Raw genomic sequence first — 22,651 nt, forward strand, 5'->3', positions numbered from 1 at the left:
CAAGAAGAGTTTTTAGGCATCTAACTCGATCAGTCAGTGTGCTGCCAAAAGAGGCAATCGATGGTCTGAAATCAAGGTCTGAGAGATCTGAGGGTTTTTTTTTTTAATCTAAAATGTCAGTCCAATCGACAAGTAGTATATCTAAGCCCAGACAGCAGCACACTCATAGGATCCAGGGGAGGAGATAGGAGATACTTCCTGAAAAAACTTACTTGCAGACACAACAAATATGACCTTCTGATCTTTGACCTATGACCTGCACCAGTTTTTGTTTGTAAAAAACAATAATATATTGGATTTGACAGAGAAGAAAGTTTGAGCTTTAGAGCATTCCTGTGTACTTCCTCTTTTTCTTCCTTCTTCCTCCTCCTCTCTCTCTCTCTCTCTCTCTCTCTCTCTGTGTGCAAGTAACACAGCTCTCTTGGCAGCGTTATCAGACTGAACATTGAGAATGACAGCCTGATGTCTTTTCAGCCACCAGCAACCTTGATCCAGCTATATCCCCCTCCAGTCTCTCTCTCTCGAATGTGATGTGAATATTCATGGCTGGGATCTGAGGCGAAGTGGATGGCAGCCAAGAGGAGTGAAAAACTTGCTCGCTCGAGTCTGCAGAAGCAGATAAACGTGCCAATTTCAAAAGTCTCAGGCCTCTGCAGCGGGCTTGGAATTATCCTAAAGGTAGGAAAAACAACCGCGGCAGCCGCAACGGCTACAGCAGCAGCAACAACAACAACAACAACAACAACAACGACAACAACAACAACAACGACAACAACAACGACGACGACGAGGCAAATCACTGAACCTTGCTGGATAGAGTGGGGGCGGAAACTAAAACACAAAAACAACGGCCGGCAAACGAGCGAGGGGCCAAAACGTGAAAATAGTTTTTCCCACGGAAGACTAAAAGTCCGACTCGAGGTCTCCTGCCACAGTGAACGCAGCGGACCGTAATCAATAGCACGTTCAATATAACGGAAAATGTACTACATGGATTTGATCTAAGGTCTTGGCTTTGATGGATAAGTGAAAACAGAAGACACCATGGTGCTGTAGGTTCATCATTTCACCCCCCTCACTCCCCAAACCCCCCCTGCTTGCTGCGAGGGATGCTTGCCCTTCTTGTGCGAGTGAGTCAGCTTACATCTTCTGACAACTGCGAGCCGAGGGCTTTGTCAAAAGCGGTCGCATTTATTGTTTTGATTGGTCCCCCCTTGTTATGTTCGAGCACAAAATGCTTTCAAATGTGATTGCGCCACAGCGTCTGAAGCCCAGGCACGCACACACGCACAAATACAAACGGAAACACACACACACACACACACACACACACACACACACACACACACACACACACACAAACATCCCAAAAAACAAGAAAGACGGAAAAAAAGTGAAAAGAAAGAAAGAGGTAGAAAGGCGGAGAATGAGAAGGAAAAGATGTAGCGTCTGCTTTTATTTACTGAGGACAATCGCTTGGCACATCACACACACACACACACACAAACACCATATACTCTCAATCCACCAACGCCCCTGCGGCAGCACCAGCCGGACAGCACTCAGTCATAAGCATTACCATCAAAACGGCGATTATTTCAAAGCCATGTTGTGAACCAAAAAACAGAGAGATAAGGAGAGAGATATATATATATATATATATATATATATATATATATAAGAGAGGGATATATATATATTGAGAAAGAGGGGGGAAGGAGAGAGATATAAAGAGAGGGAGAGAGAGTATATATATATATATATATATATATATCAGATGGATAGGGAAAAAGAGAGGGAGATAAAGAGGGGATATGGAAGGAAAGAGGGGGGGAGAGAGGGGGAGAGAGAGATATATATATATATATATATATATATCAAGACGGAGATGATGGAAATATATATATATATATTTGTTAGAGGAGAGAGATTTTCAAAGGATCAGAGCCAGAAAAAATATATAGATATATATCAGAAGGATGAGGGTGAAGACAGACCTATGGCTTGTGCCAAAACTCATCGGCATGGCGCTGGAGGACTCGGTGGCATGGATACTGGAGACTGGCACAGCTGTCTGCCACCGCGCCACCGCTCCTCTGCTTCGCGCTGCCCTCTGGGCCCGGGTACGCGGGTAAGCGGGCAAACCGGACCCCAGGCGTGGAGCCTCTGCAAAGGCGGCGGCGGCAGCGGAGGTACAGCCCTGCCCACTCCCACGCCAGCGCAAGTGCCAGCCAGATCAGACCTGCCAAATGTGTGCACGCTAACAATGCAACACATGAAAAATAAATCACAGCCAGCTTGTTAGCAACAGTGAGAGTCCAGTGAGAGAGAGTGAGAGACGGAGAAAGAGAGTGAGAGTGAGAGAGATGGGGGGGAGTGGAGGTGGGGTGAGGGAGGCGGGAGAGGGTGAGATGGATTTAGAATGGGGAGGGGTGGGGGGTGCCAGAGAGGGAGAGAGAGAGGGGGGGGAGAGAGAGAGAGGGGGGGGGGGGGGAGAGAGAGAGAGAGAGAGAGTTAAGAGATTTAATATGCTGCTGAAATGGTGACACTTGCCAGGGACCCCAGAGCGGTAGAGCAGAGAGCTACAGATGCACTGGTAATTTCCCGGCATCTCCCCCTCTCACACACACACACACACACACACACACACACACACAAACCCAAATGCCTCTCTCTCACCCCCTTGCCCTCAAACACACACACTCTCTGTCACCAACGAAATTCTTCTCTCATCAATAACACTGTTTAAATGTCGCCACATTGCTATTAATATCCTGAGTACAAACTTCAACGCTTGAAAAATAAATCTATAAACCGCTACAAATGTAAACACTGCAATATTTATGGAAACCCACTTGAAATATGCAAACCCGGGTACACACATACATACATATACTGTACATACACACACACACAGGCACACACTTCAAAAACATATTTCTAAATGCCTGTTTAAGGGTTATATTACCAAGACTCCACAGTTTGATTTTCACTGTTTTCATGTAAAAGTAATTTGTTTTTTTTGCGAACAGGGAATGAAAATAAGAAAATGTAAAATATTTAAAAAAAAAAAAAAAACGGAATGGGAGAAAAATGGTGGACCAGAGTGGATGTTTTCAACTGCTGAGGCAGTTCTCGAGAAAAGGCCCGCTGCCAAGATGACATGAAAAATGGAAAACGCAAGCACTAATTATGAACTCCAAACAAATTACTGTGACATGAAAGCGCAGACAGCGAGTGAGAGAGGGAGAGAGAGAGATGGAGAGAGAGAGAGAGAGAGAAAGAGCGAGGGAGGGAGGGCAGGGGGTTCAAAGACATCTAAGGAGTGTCCAGCATCTGGCTCCCAGAGACAAGTCACCCTTAGCATGTTGTTATGAGGACCGTTTCAGGAACTGTCCATTAGAGAGCGAGAGCGGAAAACAGAGAGAGAGATAGACAGAGAGAGAGAGAGAGAAAGGAGAGAGAGAGAGAGAGAAAAAGAAGTCTCTCTTTCTTCTGTGCTTCAGACCTGCAGTGTTAAATGAGGTGAGTAAAAGAATAGAGGAAGAGAGGGGAGAGGGAGAGAGGAAGAGAGGGAAGGAGGGAGGGAGAGAGAGAGAGAGAGAGAGAGAGAGAGAAGGGCAATAAGATAGTGAGAGAATAAGAGCGAAAATCTGACTGCAAAAGAAGGAAGAAAAAAAAAACAAAAAAAACATTGTTTTTTCTTCCACTGAGGTAACGTGGGTGTAAATGGGAGAAGTGCTACAATGCTGCGCTATGCTAATGTGGACTTCTTGCTGGAAGACTGCCAACGTCGAAAGAGAAATCTCCCCTCCAGCCAATTACTCAAGATACAATGGATTAAAGCAATTATTTCTGGTTGTACTGTTGCTCAAACAGGGGAGGCTTTGACCTTAGGTTTCAAAATAGAACTACCGCTTGAAAGAAAAAAGTTTTTTTGTTTTTTTTTTAAAAAGGGAACATAGTATATGCTCATACACCGAAAGCAGAGCACTAACAATGCAACATAACATATCTTAGCTATCTATTTTAAGGACACACTTCCCCAAAACACACATCATGCGACATCATCATGGGTTAGCAAACTAGTGCACTTTGAACGGCACATCTGTCTGTGCTAAAAGCAGCGATTACAGGTGCTCTCTGTATGGGCAGGAGGAGGAGGAGGAGGAGGCAGCGGTGGTGGTGGTGGTGGTGGTGACGGTGGCGGCTTGCTTATCGTCGCCGGTTCGCCGCCTGCATAAAAAAAAAAAAAAAAAAGGCCACTCTCCTGATAGCAGCTCGTTAAAGCTCAATTAAGCCCTCGTTAAATGTCCTCTAATGAAAAAGCTGCCACCCAGCTGGCTGGGCCCACAACCCACCCCACTACCCCCCCCCCATTCTCAAGGCCGGTTAACAAAAAAGAAAATAACATAGAGAAAAAGGAGGTGGAGACCAAGACGTTTTCGGCTCTCCACTATCACTTGATTGCGTGGACCGACAGCAGTTAATTGGAGGGAGGGCAGAGATAGTGAGAGGAAAAAAGGAGAGAGAAGTAGAGAGAGAGAGCGAGTTAGTGGGGAGAGAGAGATAGTGGAGAGATAGTGGAGAGCGAGAGAGAGAGAGAGAGAGAGAGAGAGAGAGAAATGAGATAGTGGGGTGCAAAGAAAAACCAATAAATAAGATTCAGTAAGCATGTAATTGAACAATTATAGATTCATTTTCATCAGCGGGTGCGGGCAATTATAGATGAGGCTGTGATTAAGGAGGATCGGTAAATGACTGTTACACACAAAAGGTTTGTAGTGTCGGGTTAATAAAGAGGACAGACGTCATTCTACTAGACATCGCCTCGAGTGAACTACAGAAACAGAGAGTGTATGTGTGTGTGTGTGTGTGTGTGTGTGTGAGTGAGAGAGAGAGACAGAGACAATTACACAGTGTGTTTGAGAGAATGGGACTGGGTGAGAATGGGGGTGGGGGGGGGGGGTGAGGAAAGGTAAAAAAGAGAGTGAATGAGAGGGATGGATAAGGACCGGAAAAGAGGAAGACAGTGTGTGTGACAGAATGCAGAAAGTGCGAGAGAGAGACAATATGTGTGTGTGAGAGAGTATAAGTGTGTGTGTGTGTGTGTGTGTGTGTGTGTGTGTGAGTGAGTGAGTGTGTGACAGAGGAGAGAAAGAGAGAATGTGTGAGTGTGTGTGTGTGTGTGTGTGTGTGTGTGTGTGTGTGTGTGTGTGTGTGTGAGTGAGTGTGTGTGAGTGTGTGTGTGAGAGAGAGGAGAGAGAGGATGTGTAATTTATGGAGTAGGCAGCCGGGGTGATTGAGGAGATTTGGCAGGGTGCATCCTTTGTCCCTACAACAAATCCCCCAAAATTTGCTGGAAATAACACAGGGTTGCCTCGCACGTCGTCCATCACGGCGCAAAGGGGAGAGGAGAGGCGAGAGCAAAGAGAAAAGGCGGCACAGAGCGATCTTAATCCCCCGAGGACGGCTTCTAATCAAGATGAAATGCATTTACAGATCTATTTAATAAGGCTTGCCAGAAGTCAAACTTGGCATGTAGATGGGGGATTAAATTTCATCCGCAACCAACACTGTAAGCGATCGCCTGCAGACCGAGAGGAGAGCTGCCAGTTTTCCTCTCACTTACCCTCTCTCTTTCTCTCTCTTCTTCACTCATTCTCTTTTGCTCTCTCTATCTTCCTCTCTCCTGCTATGCTTATGGGGAGGGACAGACAGCAACAGTGCAGTGTGCAAAAGACAGTGGCGCGGGAGGGTGGGGGGGGCAGAGGAGAAAAGAGAGAGAAAAAGACCATCACAAGGGAAAGGGAGGGAGGGAGGGAAACAGAGAGGTGAGGACAGGAAAAGAGACCAAGAGAGAGAGAATGAGAGAGAGAGAGAGAGAGAGAGAGAGAGAGAGAGAGAGAGAGAGAGAGGGAGAACAGAGCAGGAGCTAAAGGAGAACAGGACAGAAGAGTGTGTGTGTGAGTGAGTGAGTGTGTGTGTGTGTGTGTACGAGTGTGAGTGTGAGTGAGTGTGAGAGAGAGAGCGAGAGAGTGCGAGAGAGCGAGAGAGAGAGAGGAGAGGTTGGGCCCGGACGGCCGGCTCAAGGTCGCGGTGAGGACAGCGCTGGCTCTTCCTCCCCTGTGGGCAGCCGGAGCGAAGCGGAGCGGACACGCGGGCAGGGCGGCGGGCATCGGAACTCGTGCTGCAGTCACCTTTGTGCTGCTCAACCGCCAGGCGACCGTGGCACACGTCAGGTGGCATCGGTGGGATGCAACACCCATATCCACATGATCTCTTTACGGGCACTGCAGGGACACAGCTGCTTGTGTGTGTGTGTGTGTGTGTGTTTGTGTCTCAAGGGTTGCGAATACTATACATGCATAACAGGCAGGCTACACTAGGCACGTACCTGAAGTGTTTTGTACACGGAGCATATGCTACCACAATTAGCTTCCACTATAATCAATGGAACTGGCTACATTCGACAAATACTACCAGTCTTCTGAAACAATTTTTATGCTCAGCAGAACCCTTTAATTGCACACACGGTGTTGGCTGGCTTTTATGTATGCACGTCGCTGTTCCGTTGTGTGTGTTTGCATTTGAGTAACATTACCGGTCAGCAGATTTTTGTCATACATTTGGCCCCCAGTTGACAGGAGGGACCAATCATGAGGAGGACTCAACACGTCAACATGACCAACGAGAGCCCACCTGAGCACTGTACTACTGTGCTGTGCGTCACCCATCACATGGGCAACCCAACACAGTCACACAAGCCCGCACTCGGATTACACACGTTCCACATGTCAGGGGGAAAAAAACAAAACGCACTGGCACTTCAAAGGCCTGTTTACCGCATATGTTTCAGTACACGTGTGTGTGTGGGTGTGTGTTCGTGTGTGTGTGATTGTGAGAGCAAGCGAGGAAATGTGCGCAAAGACACCAGTGGCAGCGGCAGCAGCAGCACTAGCAGCAGAAAGAGCACATGTGTGTGTGGTCATATGGGGAATGAAGGAGAGAGGAGGAGGAGGAGGAGGAGGAGAGACTCGGGAGGCTAAGTGGGCCACCGTACAAACACCACCTCGGCCAATTAAAGCTCTCTCAGCTGCGCCACCTTTGTGTCTTCTCCCTTACAGGCAAGAGAGGGAGAAGGAGAGAGAGGGAGAAGGAGAGGGAGAAGGAGAGAGAGGGAGAAGGAGAGAGAGGGAGAGAAGAAGAAGAAGAAGTGAAGAAAAAAAAAAAAAAAATCTTTTTAAATAAAATGATGTGAAAAACACACAAAAAAACACCCCTGTTAAATGCATGACATTGTGTCAAAAAAAGCATTTTACACTCTTTTGCTGTCCTCCAACACTCCTAACCATCCCTCTTCATCTCTCTCTCTGTACCCCCCGATCTCCTCTGCCCCCTCCCCTTCACCCTCCCCATCTTGTTACCGCTCTCTCAGTGACGATTTGCCTAAGGACCCCGATTTCCTAGCAACAGCCTGCCACCAAACATTTGGCTGGGGTTCAGGGGCGTCTTTGTGAAAAATGGCCCTGCTGTTTCCTGCTCTCTCTCCCTCTCTTTCTCTTTCTCTCTCTCCCTCCCTCTGCTCGTCTGCTCATCTTCTTGCAGCCCGGCTGCTGCAACTGTGGAGCCGCGCCATTGGCCGTGCCAAGCCCCAATCATCCCACTCTGGGCCAATCAGGGCAGAGGACAGGGAGGCAGACGGTCTACGGTGCAGGGGCTTGTGCCAAAAAGCATCCATGTCCCTCTTTAGCTCTTGTGCTCTCTCACACACACACACACACACAGAATGGGAGAGCGCAAACACACACACAGGCAAATCAACATACAGCCGCACACACATCCAAGCATGCTCCTGAACACACACACACACACACACGCACACATACATACACACGCGCGCGCACACGCACACACACACACAGACTGGAAGAGCACACACACACACACACACACACACACACGCACACACACACACACAAACAAGGCACACCAACATACAACCACACACACATATAAAAGCATGCATCTAATACACATACACACCCACGCATTCACACAGACTCCCTATAAACTAACGTCCCTATAAACACAATGCAACAAAAAAGAACAGTTTGCCAAACATTCTCCCCGGTCATACAATGGCTTCCCAGACTGGCTGCAGGCTTACACAGACATGAACACACAGAAGCCTGGGCCATTGCCAGGGGCCAGTAAAGCCTGGCCAGCTTGGTTTATTATGCTTGAGAATGCGAGGATTTTCCTTTTCTTTTTAAATGAAGAGGGGCAAATAGAAGGATGCATTGTGGGATGCCGAGCCGGTGGCCAGCTGCCAAAAAGGCGTCGCTGTCATTTTAACATGGCCGCGGACGCTTCCCTCCCTCCTCTCCCTCCCTCCCTCCCTCCCTCCCTCTCTCCCTCTCCTCCTCCCCCCCTCCCTCTCCCTCTCCTCCCTCCCTCTCCCCTCCTCTCCCACCTCCCCTAGTTTGGGAAAGATGGGAACGGGCCCCGGATCTCCGATTCGGCTGGATCGCCGAAGCTGCTTACTGATGCAGAGCCCCGGCGTCTAACCCCGCTACCCACCACTCAGACAGCAAGCCTGGCAAACTTGTACCTCCCCCCAAAAACACACACACACACACACACACACACACACACACACACACACACACAAACAAAACCTTGCTGCTGCCAAACACGACTCGCATAAAATTTCCCACTCGATGGGAAGCAACAGGGACTTCATCGAGCACAGAAAAGCGCAGGACCCCGAACCTTCTTTGGGCCTTGGCTGTCGCTCCTTCCGCAAAAAGTGTGCGACATTTCTTCACACGAGGCCACTTCCAGAGGCTCACAAGCGCCACAGACGGACTCACCTGACACTGTGGGCCTGACCACAGCTGTAGCCCAAGCACCAGTAATGCTATAAAGTGTGAAGCTAAAGACCCTTGTTGGGGGCTGCCCTCTGTGGCTTACCTCGCGGATAAACGAAAGAAGAGAAAAAAGACAGATAGATAGATAGACAGAGAGAGAGAGAGAGAGAGAGAGAGAGAGAGAGAGAGAGAGAGGGAGAAAGAGACAGATAGATAGATAGACAGAGAGAGAGAGAGAGGAGAAAGAGACAGATAGATAGATAGACAGACAGACAGAGAGAAAGAGATAGATAGATAGACAGACAGAGAGAAAGAGATAGATAGATAGACAGACAGACAGAGAGAGAGAGAGAAGAGATAGATAGATAGACAGACAGACAGAGAGAGAAAGAGACAGATAGATAGACAGACAGACAGAGAGAAAGAGATAGATAGATAGACAGACAGAGAGAAAGAGATAGATAGATAGACAGACAGACAGAGAGAGAAAGAGACAGATAGATAGACAGAGAGAGAGAGAAAGAGATAGATAGATAGACAGACAGAGAGAAAGAGACAGATAGATAGATAGACAGAGAGAGAGAGAAAGAGATAGATAGATAGACAGAGAGAGAGAGAGAGAGAGAGAGAGAGGGAGAAAGAGACAGATAGATAGATAGACAGAGAGAGAGAGAAAGAGATAGATAGATAGACAGACAGAGAGAGAAAGAGACAGATAGATAGACAGACAGAGAGAGAAAGAGATAGATAGATAGACAGACAGACAGAGAGAAAGAGATAGATAGATAGACAGAGAGAGAGAGAAAGAGACAGATAGATAGATAGACAGAGAGAGAGAGAAAGAGATAGATAGATAGACAGAGAGAGAGAGAGGAGAGAAAGAGACAGATGAACAGATAGATAGACAGACAGACCGAGATAGATAGATAGACAGAGAGAGAGAGAGAGAGAGAGAGAGAGGGAGAAAGAGACAGATAGATAGATAGACAGACAGAGAGAGAAAGAGATAGATAGATAGACAGAGAGAGAGAGAGAGAGAGAGGGGAGAAAGAAGAAAAAAGAACCAGTGGCTGAGTTGTTGACAGGGAATTAACTAGCTTGCTTGGGGACCGGAAGTGGTGGGTGGGGTGGGAGAACACTGGGGGTGGGAGAGCACTGGGGGTGGGAGAGCACTGGGGGTGGGAGAACACTGGGGGTGGGAGGAGCACTGGGGGTGGGAGAACACTGGGCACTGGGGGTGGGAGAGAGCACTGGGGGTGGGAGAGCACTGGGGGGTGGGAGAGCACTGGGCACTGGGGGGGGGAGAACACTGGGGGTGGGAGAGCACTGGGCACTGGGGGTGGGAGAGCACTGGGGGTGGGAGAACACTGGGGCACTGGGGGTGGGGGAGAGCACTGGGGGGTGGGAGAGCACTGGGGGGTGGGAGAACACACACTGGGCACTGGGGGTGGGTGAGCACTGAGCACTGGGGGTGGGGGAGAACACTGGGGGTGGGAGAGCACTGGGCACTGGGGGTGGGAGAGCACTGGGGGGTGGGAGAACACTGGGCACTGGGGGGTGGGAGAGCACTGGGGGTGGGAGAACACTGAGCACTGGGGGTGGGAGAGCACTGGGCACTGGGGGGTGGGAGAGCACTGGGGGTGGGAGAGCACTGGGCTTCTTGCATGTCTTCACAACCAACGCCCACCCCATCCCCCCCCCCCCAACCCCTGCGGCGAGGCACGGAAGGGTACAGCCTGACGTCACAAACACAAGCACATGCCCCCAGACCCCCTCTCTTTCTCTCTCTTTTCTCTCCCTCCCCCTCTCTTTTCTCTCTCTCTTTCTCTCCCTCCCCCCCTCTCTTTCTCTCTCTCTTTCTCTCCCTCCCTCCCTCTCCCTCCGTCCCTCCGCCTCCCTTAGCACATGACTCACTCACATGATGTCAGTGTGAACCTAATGAGGCCGTGTGTGACTTAGATGTGGCACTGCACATGGCGGAGTGTCTCCTGTCAGTCAATCCATATTTACATGTAACTAGTCCTACATTAACTACATTATCTATTTCATCTATGAAAATATGATGTCAAGCCGGGGGCAGCTGAATTCCCCATAGTGTACCTGCTAACCTTTGTGTCGATCATTGGACACTTGAGCTGTGGAGGATTCCCAAGCGAGCTTTCCTTACATGTGGTGAATTCAGAGTGTCATTTTACAGAAAATGATGTGCTGAAATGAACAAGATTTATGAAATTTGTAACCAAAACACAGCGTGAAACAATAAACGTACATTATTCAGTTGTTTAGCAAGTATTTGAGGGCTTGGTGGTCACATTATGCGAAGCTAATGAAGAACATCTGCGAGAGAAACCACTTTACCCCGACAATTATATAATAACTGTATTTATTTATGCGTTGCACATTTGGGACTGCACTTTTTTTAATTCCATTTCATATTTTCCAGACTATTAAACAGGGAGATGCCAGCGAGCTTGGGAGTGTGCTAATGTGTGTGTGTTTAAACGGCTCTTGTTTAACGAGCTGGTAATTGACCACACCCCTCATTGGTGATCAAAGACAGGTGGGCTTTTGAGGCCATGAAGCCAGAAAACATCACAGAGTTTGTTATATTAGACTTCATAATCAGTTCAATATACGCACACACGTCTCTCACCACTCTACTGTAATAGAGAAGGTGCTGTGTGTGTGTGTGTGTGTGTGTGTGTGTGTGTGGTGGTGTTTTTTATTGTTCAGTAACAATTACTTCACAGGTTTACATCACATTATTAAAGATCAGTTTTGAGAGGGAAAAAAGTGAGATAATTGTGTAACTGACAGTTAACTTCTGAGACTAAATGAAGACCGAGTGACAGATAAGAAAATTAGGATGAATAGAGGGAAAGAAAACAATACAGGATGAAAATAAAGTAAGACAGCAGAGAAAAGACAGACAGGCAGAAGCGAGGAACAGATAAGATAAAGAAACAAAAAAATTAGGGATGGATATATATATATATATATATATATATATATATATATATATATATATATATATATATAGATAGATAGATAGAGGGAAACTGTTTCCACTCTACTAAAGGGTAAATTATCAAGAAAAACTAAGTAAACAAACAAAAAAAAAAATATATCAGTAACGGCATCAGTTATCGTCCCAACTGTTATTTTTTATTTTATATTGGTATCAATCGGTATTGGTATCACAAAAAATATAAATCAGTATCAATATTGGCCCAAAATTTCACAATCGGTGAATCCCTAGAAGAAAGACGAACGTTTTTGAGAGAGGGACGGCATATAGCACTCATGGCGATGTAGAAGAAGGACGGACAGACAGACAGACAGACAGACAGAGAAACAAAAAAGAAAGGCAAACGTTTGAGAGAAGGAGGAAATACAGCACTCACTGCAATGTAGAAGACGCGGGCCTTCTCCACCAGGCCCCAGTTGGCGTCCAGGTCCAGGTGCTTCTCTTTGCTGTAGCAGTTCGCCGCGGCCAGATTAGCAACCAGGGACCTGCCGAGACAGACTCCATTCATCATCCCTGCGCTCATCATCCATCTTCATTTCTTCCCCACCACTCTACCTCTACCACCCCACAAAAACACCTTCAAAAACATTTATCAGCCCTTCCTTTGTTATTTAATAGCCATGTTGAGTCAGGCCCAAGGATATTTCGGAGCCAGGAATCAGTGGACGCTATATTTTACTTTACTCGCGACATGGGGGGAAAAAGAAGTTGGATGCTTGAGCAATGGCGAGCCGTGAAATGGCCCACGATGTGGTTTCCTGAAGAGACATCTGCAAAGTTTATGTGGAAAAATGTGCTCCAATAGAGACAAATAGATAGATACAGTACACACACACACACACACACACACACACACACACACACACACACACGAGACATCTCTGCATTATCAAGGTTAGTGCCCTTGTGAGCAGTCCAATGCTGACAAGATAGCTAGAACATTTAGTTGTATTTCCATGCTTCTACAAAAGGCTTGTCTGTCCGTGTCCTCATTGTCCAGGGCCAAATCATTTCCCTCAGGGGTCATGAACCTCTGTCTCCTCTGAAGGAACAGATGAGAAGCCTGTCTGGGCTTTCCGGGCTCAGGAAGAGCTCACCTGGGGCAAAATGCAGGCTGGCTGGGATGAAGGGGAAGGCTCAGGTCTGGATAATGTTGAGTTGTGTTTTGAACAGTGCCATGAGGTTAAAGTGCAACTCCGGAGTAAAATCAACCTAGGGTCTATTTATGGTAGTTAACAAATCAGCGGTATCGTCAAATCAGCAGGTGCGTTTGATCTTGCAGCACTGCGCAGATCTTGCTGAATCTTTCAATACACATGCCTTAGTTTTAGCCAGATCTGTTCAGCGCGGATTCAATTGAACGAGGCTGCTGAATTTACAACACCTGGGGCCATATTCACAAAGAATTTTAAGGCTAAAAGTAGCTCCTAAGTGGCGAATTTAGTAGCAACTCTTAAAAATAATGGGGCGTGTCCTCCTTACTTTAGGACTCTAATTTTTTCACTAAAAGTAATTCCGCGAAGCATTTTAGACCTAAAAAGTAGCACCTAAGTCTGGGACAGCTTAAAAGAAGTCGAGAGGACTCCTAACTCACTAATACCTATTCACAAACAGCTTTTGTGGCATTTCATGTTAGATGTTTTGAAATGGGTATCGCGGTAACAGGAGCTTCAATGTCGCGAGGAAGATTTTGCATTGTAGGCATAAAGGGATGCTATAACGCATACCAACAACAACCAAAACTGCTCATTGTCAACATGTAAAATTAAATGTAGCGTTTCATTGTGAATTAAATTAAAATGTTCTCCTCTTTGCAAGCGTAGGCATATGGTGACAGATTAATTTAATAATGTTGCAAAGATAACCTAGCCTACTGCATTAATCCGTAGGCCTATGTTTCATTAGGCTACTAGGCTATTTGTTTTGCCTTACTCTTTATTAATTTAGGCTAGCCCTTTTTATTCATTTATTCATCATATTCCGTCCTTCGCACTACTTGTGTAGCGTACGCATTCTCAGACCTGTCACCTGTCACTCATCATCGTAAGGGAGGTGTTTGGAATCATTACCGCGTTACAATCATCAGCCAATCAAGGTGGTCACTTCAGTCAAGCTCGTACATGAGTAATGACGTCATCCATAGCAACGAAGACTCACTCTTAGTTTATGAGTTGTCATTTTTCCTTACTAAGAGTAGGTCTGAAAGGCTTTGTGAATAACTTTTAAAGGAAAACTCCTAGCTAAAATCTTTTAGTGCGATTTAGGAGTACTCCTAGTGGTAAGATAAAAGGCTTTGTGAATACGGCCCCAGACCAGGAAGCCATGGAATTTTCTTCCTAAGAAACAGGTCTTGTTATAACCTCTCTGTACACTTTCAAAGTTTACAATACTTAGGTTTGTCTGTAGAAACCCTCACCACACTACCACAGAAGTGTAATTATATTTTAAGCATTGTTAGTGGTCTAAAATAGCGACGTGGCACCTTGCCCAGTTAGCATCACTATAAGCTCATTCAGTGATGCAAATAAACGGTCTTGCTCAAAACGCCACCAATTAACGTAATTTTGCTCTCAGTCAAAAGTTTGAAGTTGTTAACTACCGTAAATAGACCCTAGGTTGTTTTTACTCGAGAATTACACTTTAAGATGCAAATAAACTGTGTGTGTGTGTGTTTGTGTGCTATTTGTCAAGAACAGTGACAATCCCGCCACACCCTACTCCATCTATTTAATCCCATCCATCCATCCATCCACCCATCTCCAAAGATGTGAGAATCTCAAATTACCAAGAACACATTAAAATATCATACATATATCTTCCTATATTTACTAAAAGATTTCATATGTCTATTACAAAACATTCCTCTTAGCGCAAACAATCAGCCCATTTGATAGAACTAGCATCAATTAAGCGTGCTAGCTCTGGGAGGCTAACCACATTCATACACAAAAGCCAGGTGTTCAGAGAGGCCCTCGTGACAGCGAAACACGCGGCGTTTTCAAGGAATATACCAGCCGAGTACTAAAACTTCCATTCTCTGTCTTAATTACACATGACAGAAACAACTGTGGATGAGTTGAGGATGAATAATGAACATGGAAAATAGGCCAGGAACAGAAAAAAAACAAAAAAACACACAACAGAAAAAGAGAATATAAACCCGGGAGCTATCCAAAAGAATGCCATGGTATTAATTAGCGCTCAATGCCTTTAAAGTCTTAGAAGTAATAACTGTGGAGGGATCCTTTGAGCGGGGGCCTGAGGGCTGGGCTGGGCTGTGTGTGTGTGTGTGTGTGTGTGTGTGTGTGTGTGTGTGCTTGTGTGCCAGATGTGTGTTTGGGGGCAATTCCTCGTGCCCAGACTGAGGGCTGGTGACCTTTCCACATGTCAGAGCCGACATCAAACAGGTCCTCAGAGACAGAGACAGAGGGAGGATGACAGGGAGAGAGAATGGAGGAGAGAGGCTGAGATTGAGGAAGAGAGAGAGAGAGAGAGAGAGAGAGGCCAAGACAGTGGGATAGAAAGAGATGGAAAGAGGAAAGAGATTGGAGAAAGAGACAGGGAGAGAAAGAGACAGGGAGAGAGAGAGGGAGAGAGAGAAAGAGACAGAGAGAGAAAGAGACAGTGAGAGAGAGAGGGAGAGGGAGAGAGAGAGAGAGAGAAAGAGAAAGAAAATGAGACAAGGACCGAGAACCTGACAAGTCGGTATGGCGACCAATGACTGACATGCTCAGTAGCTGCTGATGAAGGTCAAGTGTATGAAAGGGGTCACATTTTCTTTCACTCGGAGTGTGTCTGTGTGCACACGTGTGTGTGTGTGTGTGTGTGTGTGTGTGTGTGTGTGTGTGTGTGTGGAAGAGGTGTATTGATCTGCAAATGGCCGCTCAACATGATGGGAGGCATGAACGGCACATTAAGAGATGAGAGCCAACCTCTGCAATGACAGGGGGCTGTCAGGAGACACGGACGGACCCTCAGGGCTGTGTGTGTGTGTGTGTGTGTGTGTGTGTGTAGGAGTGTGTATGAGTGTGTGTGTGTGTGTACATGTATGTGCTTGTCTAAGACTGACCCCCAAAGGCTTAGCCCTCTCTAACACCAAGGCTATGAAGTGAAAGAGCAAACTCATTTAGAGCAAACACACACACCTGGTCACCGTGACCTGCCCTAGCCCCTCCTCTCTTCTCTCCTGACTCTGACTGACGGGTCTCACCATGTAACGACTTGCTCTCTCAAAGAGCTCGCCACTTCATTTTTACCAGTTCCCCTCCTTCAAAAGCCCAGACACAATCCGCAGTCTGCACATTCTCTCTGAAAAAGCACTTTCAAATTCCTGGCCGCGTGCACTCACATCTTGCTACAGCGGAGGCTGAGCAATGTTCCCGAGTATTAAAACCCAACGAAAACACAACAGCACAGCCGCCACAAGAGCAGCAGTAGCAGTGGTAGCATTAGAGGCTTAGATACATAAACACCTCTCATCTTCTTCTGCCTTATTAAATCTAGTGTGCCCTAATCAACATGATTAGAGCAAAGACTGGCCCACATCCATTTATCCACCCCCCTCCCTCTTTCTCTCTCTCCCTCTCTCTCTCACATCCATTTACCCCCCCCTCTCTCTCTCCTCACTCACATTCCCTCTCTCTCTCTCTCCCTCCTATTCCCTCTCTCTCTCCTATTCCCTCTCTCTCTCCCTCACATCCATTTATCCCCCCCTCCCTCTCTCTCTCCCCTCCCTCACATTCCCCCTCTATCTCCCTCTCTCTTCCTCCTATTCCCTCTCTCTCCTCCCTCTCTCCCTCTCTTGCTCATGTCTGCGTGTGTAAACACAGTGCGGTGCAGGAGGGTAAACACAGTGAGTTGTTGTGCACGCGCTAATGATGGCTGTGAGGTTCGCTCACAGGACTGAAGATGCTGGCTCAGGTGTCTGGAGGCGGACCAACTATAAAAAAAATTGGCACACAAACTTTTAAAATGCACACTCCACCCCCCCTAACACACACACACACCACCAGCTTCCCCTGTCGACACCCCCTAGCTCAACCATGCCCCTGTCCTTGCATGTCCTACCCTGTTTTTGGCTCAGTTGAGGCCTTAGAGAGAGAGAGAGAGAGAGAGAGAGAGAGAGAGAGAAGAGAGAGAGAGTTGAGAAACAGTTGAGAAAAGGAGGTAGAGGGTGAGGTCGGGGGGTTTTGTACTAAAATGAAATGCAGGCATGCAAAAAAAGTAACAGAGGAAGGAGAATGAGAAATGAGGCAGGTGAACTGGGCAAAGATTCAGAGTCTATTCACAGGTCAGTACAAAACTTAGAAATCTAAAATCACATTAGAAAGGGCATAAATTGGTAAAGGGGTCTGACAAATCCCATAACCATAACCAAAACCATAGATATTACATACCTTGTGCTGCCACCATGGCGCACAAATCGTATTGTAACCTCAACATGACCGATTACCATTGTTATAGAGGAGTGTAGTAGCCTGGAAAATCCAGACCCTGATAATCTAGAAAGATTAAGGGTCTGGCGAAGAACAATGTAATGGCCCAACTCGAGGGGCGGCAACAAGCATGCATTTAAAAAATCTCACTGCACGGAATTGGATAACACTAGGCCATGTTTACTCTGAATGATTTCGGACTTCGACGCAATCGGATAACACTATGACCAATGTGTACTGGCCTCCAACATTGCAGCGCTGTCTTCATCAGTTTAGCTGGTTCCCCGGAATGTTGGGGTAAAAGTAACGTGCATCATTGCTCTTTGCCAGAGTGTGTCGCAGAGACAATTCCATTGTGCTCTCGCGAGAACTCTGGATTTCCAGGGTAGGAGTGTAGAGGAGTGGGGTGGTATGTGTGCTGTGCATGCAAAAGCAAAACATGGTAAAAAAAAAAAAGAAATGGCTGCAATCACACAGTATAAATGCTCATAATCCCCAAGGAGGTGGTGAACTGTTTTTTTGTTGTTTTTTTTTTTTAAGTTGTAGGTTTTAAAAAGATGAAACCCAAAGACCTCTGTAAAGGCTAACAAAACGTATTATTTGACAAAGATCAAGCAAAAATGCAAATTAAGTAGCCCCCCACAGGGTTGTGATTACGACAGCTGTGAATTAATATTGTCGGCAAATTAGAAAATAACATTTAGCCTGTTCAGCAGATTTTTTTTTCCATTTTACAGACTGAACAGGCAGTGTCTGAAGAGCATGAACCCTTTTCACAACTGTGAGGCTCGTTCAAAACAAAGGCTACCACATAAACAAAAACTGACTAAGAGAATGAGTGGGAGTGCTGGTTTCTACTAGTGTCGTCATCCTAATGCACTTGTTGCACTAATGACTTCTCTAATTGCCAAACAAATAGTCATGTTAGACTTTGGCATAATAATGCAACATGCTCTCATCTCAGGAAGACAATTCTGGTGCTAACTAAGTACTATGGAGAAGTAATTATAAATGCCTGTCTTAGACACCTGTGTTGTTCATGCTATCTGTGTTAATGCTGGTATAAGGAGACAATAAGTATATGTGTGAACATGTATTATTCTTTATTCATGAATAATTAGCAATCTATTGTTTTCCCAAGTTCTTGCCTCATCAACCTGTTCTCGTAAATGTCAGATGTTAGAAAACAGTTCAAATATCTACAAGATGAACATATGCTGTATAATTGGCCATAGCAAGCTCTGGTACTGTGATATGTGTTGCATCATGCCTATTCAAATAAAGTGTTGGATAAAAGAAAATGACTGTCAACCCACTTGAGTGAGGACCAGAGACGCCTCAGCAATCCACAAGGTCACAGCATAAAAACATCTTCTGAAAGCTTGTATGAGTGGCTATGGTGTTTGCAGTGTGTGTGTGTGTGTGTGTGTGTGTGTGTGTGTGTGTGTGTGTGTGTGTGTGTGTGTGTGTGTGTTTGTATGTGGTCGAGCATAAGTTTTTATGTGTATAAGTGAGTGTGTGTGTGGTTTGTGTGTGTGTGTGTGTGTGTGTGTGTGTGTGTGTCTGTCTAAGTGAATCTGTCCTCGGGAAATCAGTGGTCCTCTGAAATAGCACCCCTGGGCTGTGTCACAAATAGGCTCACTTGTCCTCTCAGTAGGGTTCCACTGTGGACGCGGCCGCGTTCCATCTGCTGATAAACGAGTGAGAGCCTCTGAAGGGACAAACGAGGCTTTAAGGACCACAAGTGCTCTTCGCTGCTGTACTGAAGCTGTCAAACCACCCCCATTTCTCTCCCACTCTAATGAGCGGCCAATTAAAACTCATACATCTGTTCAAATGAATAGGTAGATAGCAAAGATTCTAGAACAGAGCTCTAGAATCTTTGGTAGGTGGTGTATGGGAGGACAGGATGGCAAGCAGGTCGGAAACGGTAAAATCCTTAGAAGCGTTTCACAAAAAAATATGGCAAATGCATCAGAAGGCTACATCAACAATCCTGCACATGTTTGAGTGTGCATCTGTGTGTCTCTCTCTCAGTGTGTGTGTGTGTGTGTGTGTGTGTCTCTCTCTCAGTGTGTGTGTGTGGCACGCATGGGGATGTGTGTGAGTGACATGCCCTGACCCGTGCCATGTTATTGTGCCTGCTGTGCTTTGACATGTGTGATTACGTAGTGTGACTGTGTGTGTGTGTTTGTGAGCACGTAGCACTGTGTGTGTATGTGTGTGTGTGTGTGTGTGTGTGTGTGTGTGTGTGTGTGTATGTGTGTGTTCGTCTGACTGACACAGGTCCTAACCCACATAAGACCCTGAGCATACAGGACTTTGTGTATATGACTGTGTCTATGTGTATGTGTGTACGTGTGTGTGGGTCCAGACCAGTTCCTCCTGTGCATGTGTGTGCTTGCCCATAGAAACGTGTGTTCTTTCATGCAAGATGTTTATCAAAAGATGTTTGTGTTCCTTCACGTCTATATTTGTGTGTGGTACATAAATTTGCAGTTCTATGCATCCACAATAGCATGTCTCTATGTAAGTGGAGGTAAGTGGCTGACCAGATGGGTGACCTGTTGACCTTGTAGTAATCCTTGCAATGTGCATCCTTGCGTATTGTGTGTGTGTATGTATTGGTCCATTCGTCTGTGTGTGTGTGTGTGTGTGTGTGTGTGTGTGTGTGTGTGTGTGTGTGTGTGTGTGTGTGTGTATTCTGACTAGTATTGAAATAAGATGCTCTTTTTATTTGTATATGGATGTTTGATTTACCCCTTAGCTACTAAAATATCAGCCACAGTATTGTGACAATTTGTCGGAAGTGTGGGCTGCAGACTAATCAGTCTTGTGTTTGGATGTTTGGGCATGTGTGTGAACTTGTTTTATGTGGGTTAACAAAACAAAAAACAAAACAAAACAAAACAATATAATAAATTATACTATCATTTTTCTGGTGTAGGGGTAAAAGGGGTGTCGGTCATGGCACCTCCCAGAAATGCGTTTGTAAAGGTTGGGATGTCTATGCTCGAGTAGACTGCTTCAGCAAAGTAATGCTTGTAGACTTTTACTTCATTTGTTTACGGTCCTACCCTTTGACATTGTAGCCTGCCGAAATCTGAACTGCTCCCTCACAGTGAATGAAAAAGACGGTTGTATCTCTTCAAAAATATGCTTCTCTGTCTTGCTAATCACTTACAATTAAGCTCAGTCAGCTGAGTTTCCCGTCGAGCACTCCTATTTGCATAAAGAGCGCTAATAGGCTGCAGGTACAATAAGCAAGTTTTGGAAATTGCAGAAAATGACAGATACTGCATTATAGCGCTTTATGTCATATCATTCATATTGAAGTGTGTGTGTGTGTGTGTGGGGGGCATACCAATTGGTTCCAGGAATGTAACGTGTACTGTGGCATCCTCACTGTGTAGAGTGCAACACGTTTCCACTAATGTCTGGATTTGGAGCGTGTGTGTGTGCTTGTATACAGTATGTGTATGTGTATGTGTGTGTAAAGACGTTTCCATTTTCAACGCCAAATATAGGCCAATCCACAAACAACTAACAGGCATTAGGACGAACGTAAAGAGGGCGCTTGTAGACGCAAGCCAGCAATATTTCTGCTGATTTATTGGCGTGAAGTTACGTGCACATTGACAAACATGAGTGAAATATTCTCAAAAAACAATAAGCCGAGTGGACTGCCATTACATCAGTGACAAACATTACTGCAGGCTTCAACGTAGCGGTGTCTGTGTTTACGATTAGAAATGTCAAACAAATTTAAGCCCACATTATAACTTCGATTGCACAGTTTATTAGCCTACAGCTTTGTTCTTCTCCATAGTTTGATATACAAAAATCCAAAGTACTTCCACATCGAACTCCTCAAGTTATTAGGGCCTATCACTTTCGTCTCTCTCATGCTCGCTGGGACAGGTTGATCGCTGTCCTCCATTTTTTGGCAAAACCACGAGCAGTGATTGAAGCGGCTGTTTCGGTCGTAAAATTGGTGGGAATTTTCTTTTTAGCTTTAAATGCTTAGCCTACTGCACTTCGGAATTCTATTATATTCTTATATCCTTGTTTGTGAATTTTGTTACATCTATCCTTTTTATTTGTTTAATTCGTTTAAAATTAATAGTGTACATACTTATTTGGTTAAAATCGATTCCCTATTTTAGTTTTCGAAACTTGTGTTGTTTGGTCAAATCGATTGTGCAATGGATTTTCGAACGTAAAGTGACAGCCCTAATGTGTGCATGTGTATGTGTGTATGTGTGTGTATGTGTGTGTATGTGTATGTGTATGGGTATGTGTATGTGTATGTGTATGTGTATGTGTATGTGTATGTGTATGTGCCCGTGCACACACACTGACTCCTGACCTGTTCTCTCCTGTGATGCAGGCAGCACATGTGCCGGTGGGCTCCTGGCTCTGCTCGTAGTACTGCGCGTCCACGTGGGCCTCCGCGGCCTTCTGCTTGAGGATCTCACCGAAGCGGTCCGTGCCGATGCAGCCAAAGAACGTGGCCACTTTGTGGGGCTCCTGGATCATCCACTGCGCAGAGAGAGAGGGGGTTCCATCAGCTACAATAATACAAGAAATGCCTGATCAACTTCAGAGATTATTAGAGAGAGAGAGAGATAGACAGATCCACTGACTGTAGTCTCAAGTCCATGTTTTAGACACTTCAGTTTTTATTTCAGTTTTCCCAAAGAGCAGGATAGCATTGTACCTCAGCACAGTAAAGTCAGTACATCTCTTTTATGGCACAGACCACTGACCTGTCAATTGCTCACCTAAACATACAATTGAACATTGAACGAAGCCCTAGTGTATGAATGAAATCTCCCTCTCCGTTCGTCACATACTAATATATTACAAATCATCTGTATGGATTTTTGGTTCCGTCTTGAATTGTTTATGGACTAATACCATTCAAATGAATCAAGCAACCGACCAACAAACCAAATACTAGACCCAACCCACACAGCAACATCGGGATATCAACATCAGCAACCCTTGTACAATCACAAAAACACCCATACAAAAGAAACATAACACGCATCGTACTGTATGTCCAACAGCCAAAGGTGAAACGCATATCTTCTATCGACTTAATGTGTGCACAATCGATGTTTAGAGTAACATCATGAGATGAGTCGATCTTCGCTATCCTAAGAGCTATTGAGACGCTTAAGCACCGCAAGCTACCTCCTGAACTGAGATGTTAATGGGAGCACTGGGGGGTCAATGTAACCACACAACACTAAAACACACAATGATGCGGCTACTTAAGCCTGCCATCTCAAGGGCAAGCAGGACACATT

General features: G+C 45.8%; 1 protein-coding gene across 3 annotated transcripts in view; it reads right to left on the reverse strand.

Annotated features, from left to right (window-relative positions):
- The window catches only part of adkb (adenosine kinase b), a 144,782-nt gene that overhangs the window by 55,835 nt on the left and 66,296 nt on the right, over positions 1-22,651 (reverse strand). For all 3 annotated transcript variants that reach the window (XM_048233906.1, XM_048233909.1, XM_048233908.1), the window contains 2 exons: positions 21,706-21,878; positions 12,278-12,386 (listed from right to left, as the gene is read on the reverse strand). In XM_048233906.1, the coding sequence (XP_048089863.1) occupies positions 12,278-12,386; positions 21,706-21,878 (282 nt within the window). The remainder of the gene's footprint in view (positions 1-12,277; positions 12,387-21,705; positions 21,879-22,651) is intronic.

The sequence above is a fragment of the Alosa alosa genome, chromosome 22 (genome assembly GCF_017589495.1).
Source record: "Alosa alosa isolate M-15738 ecotype Scorff River chromosome 22, AALO_Geno_1.1, whole genome shotgun sequence".
NCBI lineage: Eukaryota > Metazoa > Chordata > Actinopteri > Clupeiformes > Clupeidae > Alosa > Alosa alosa.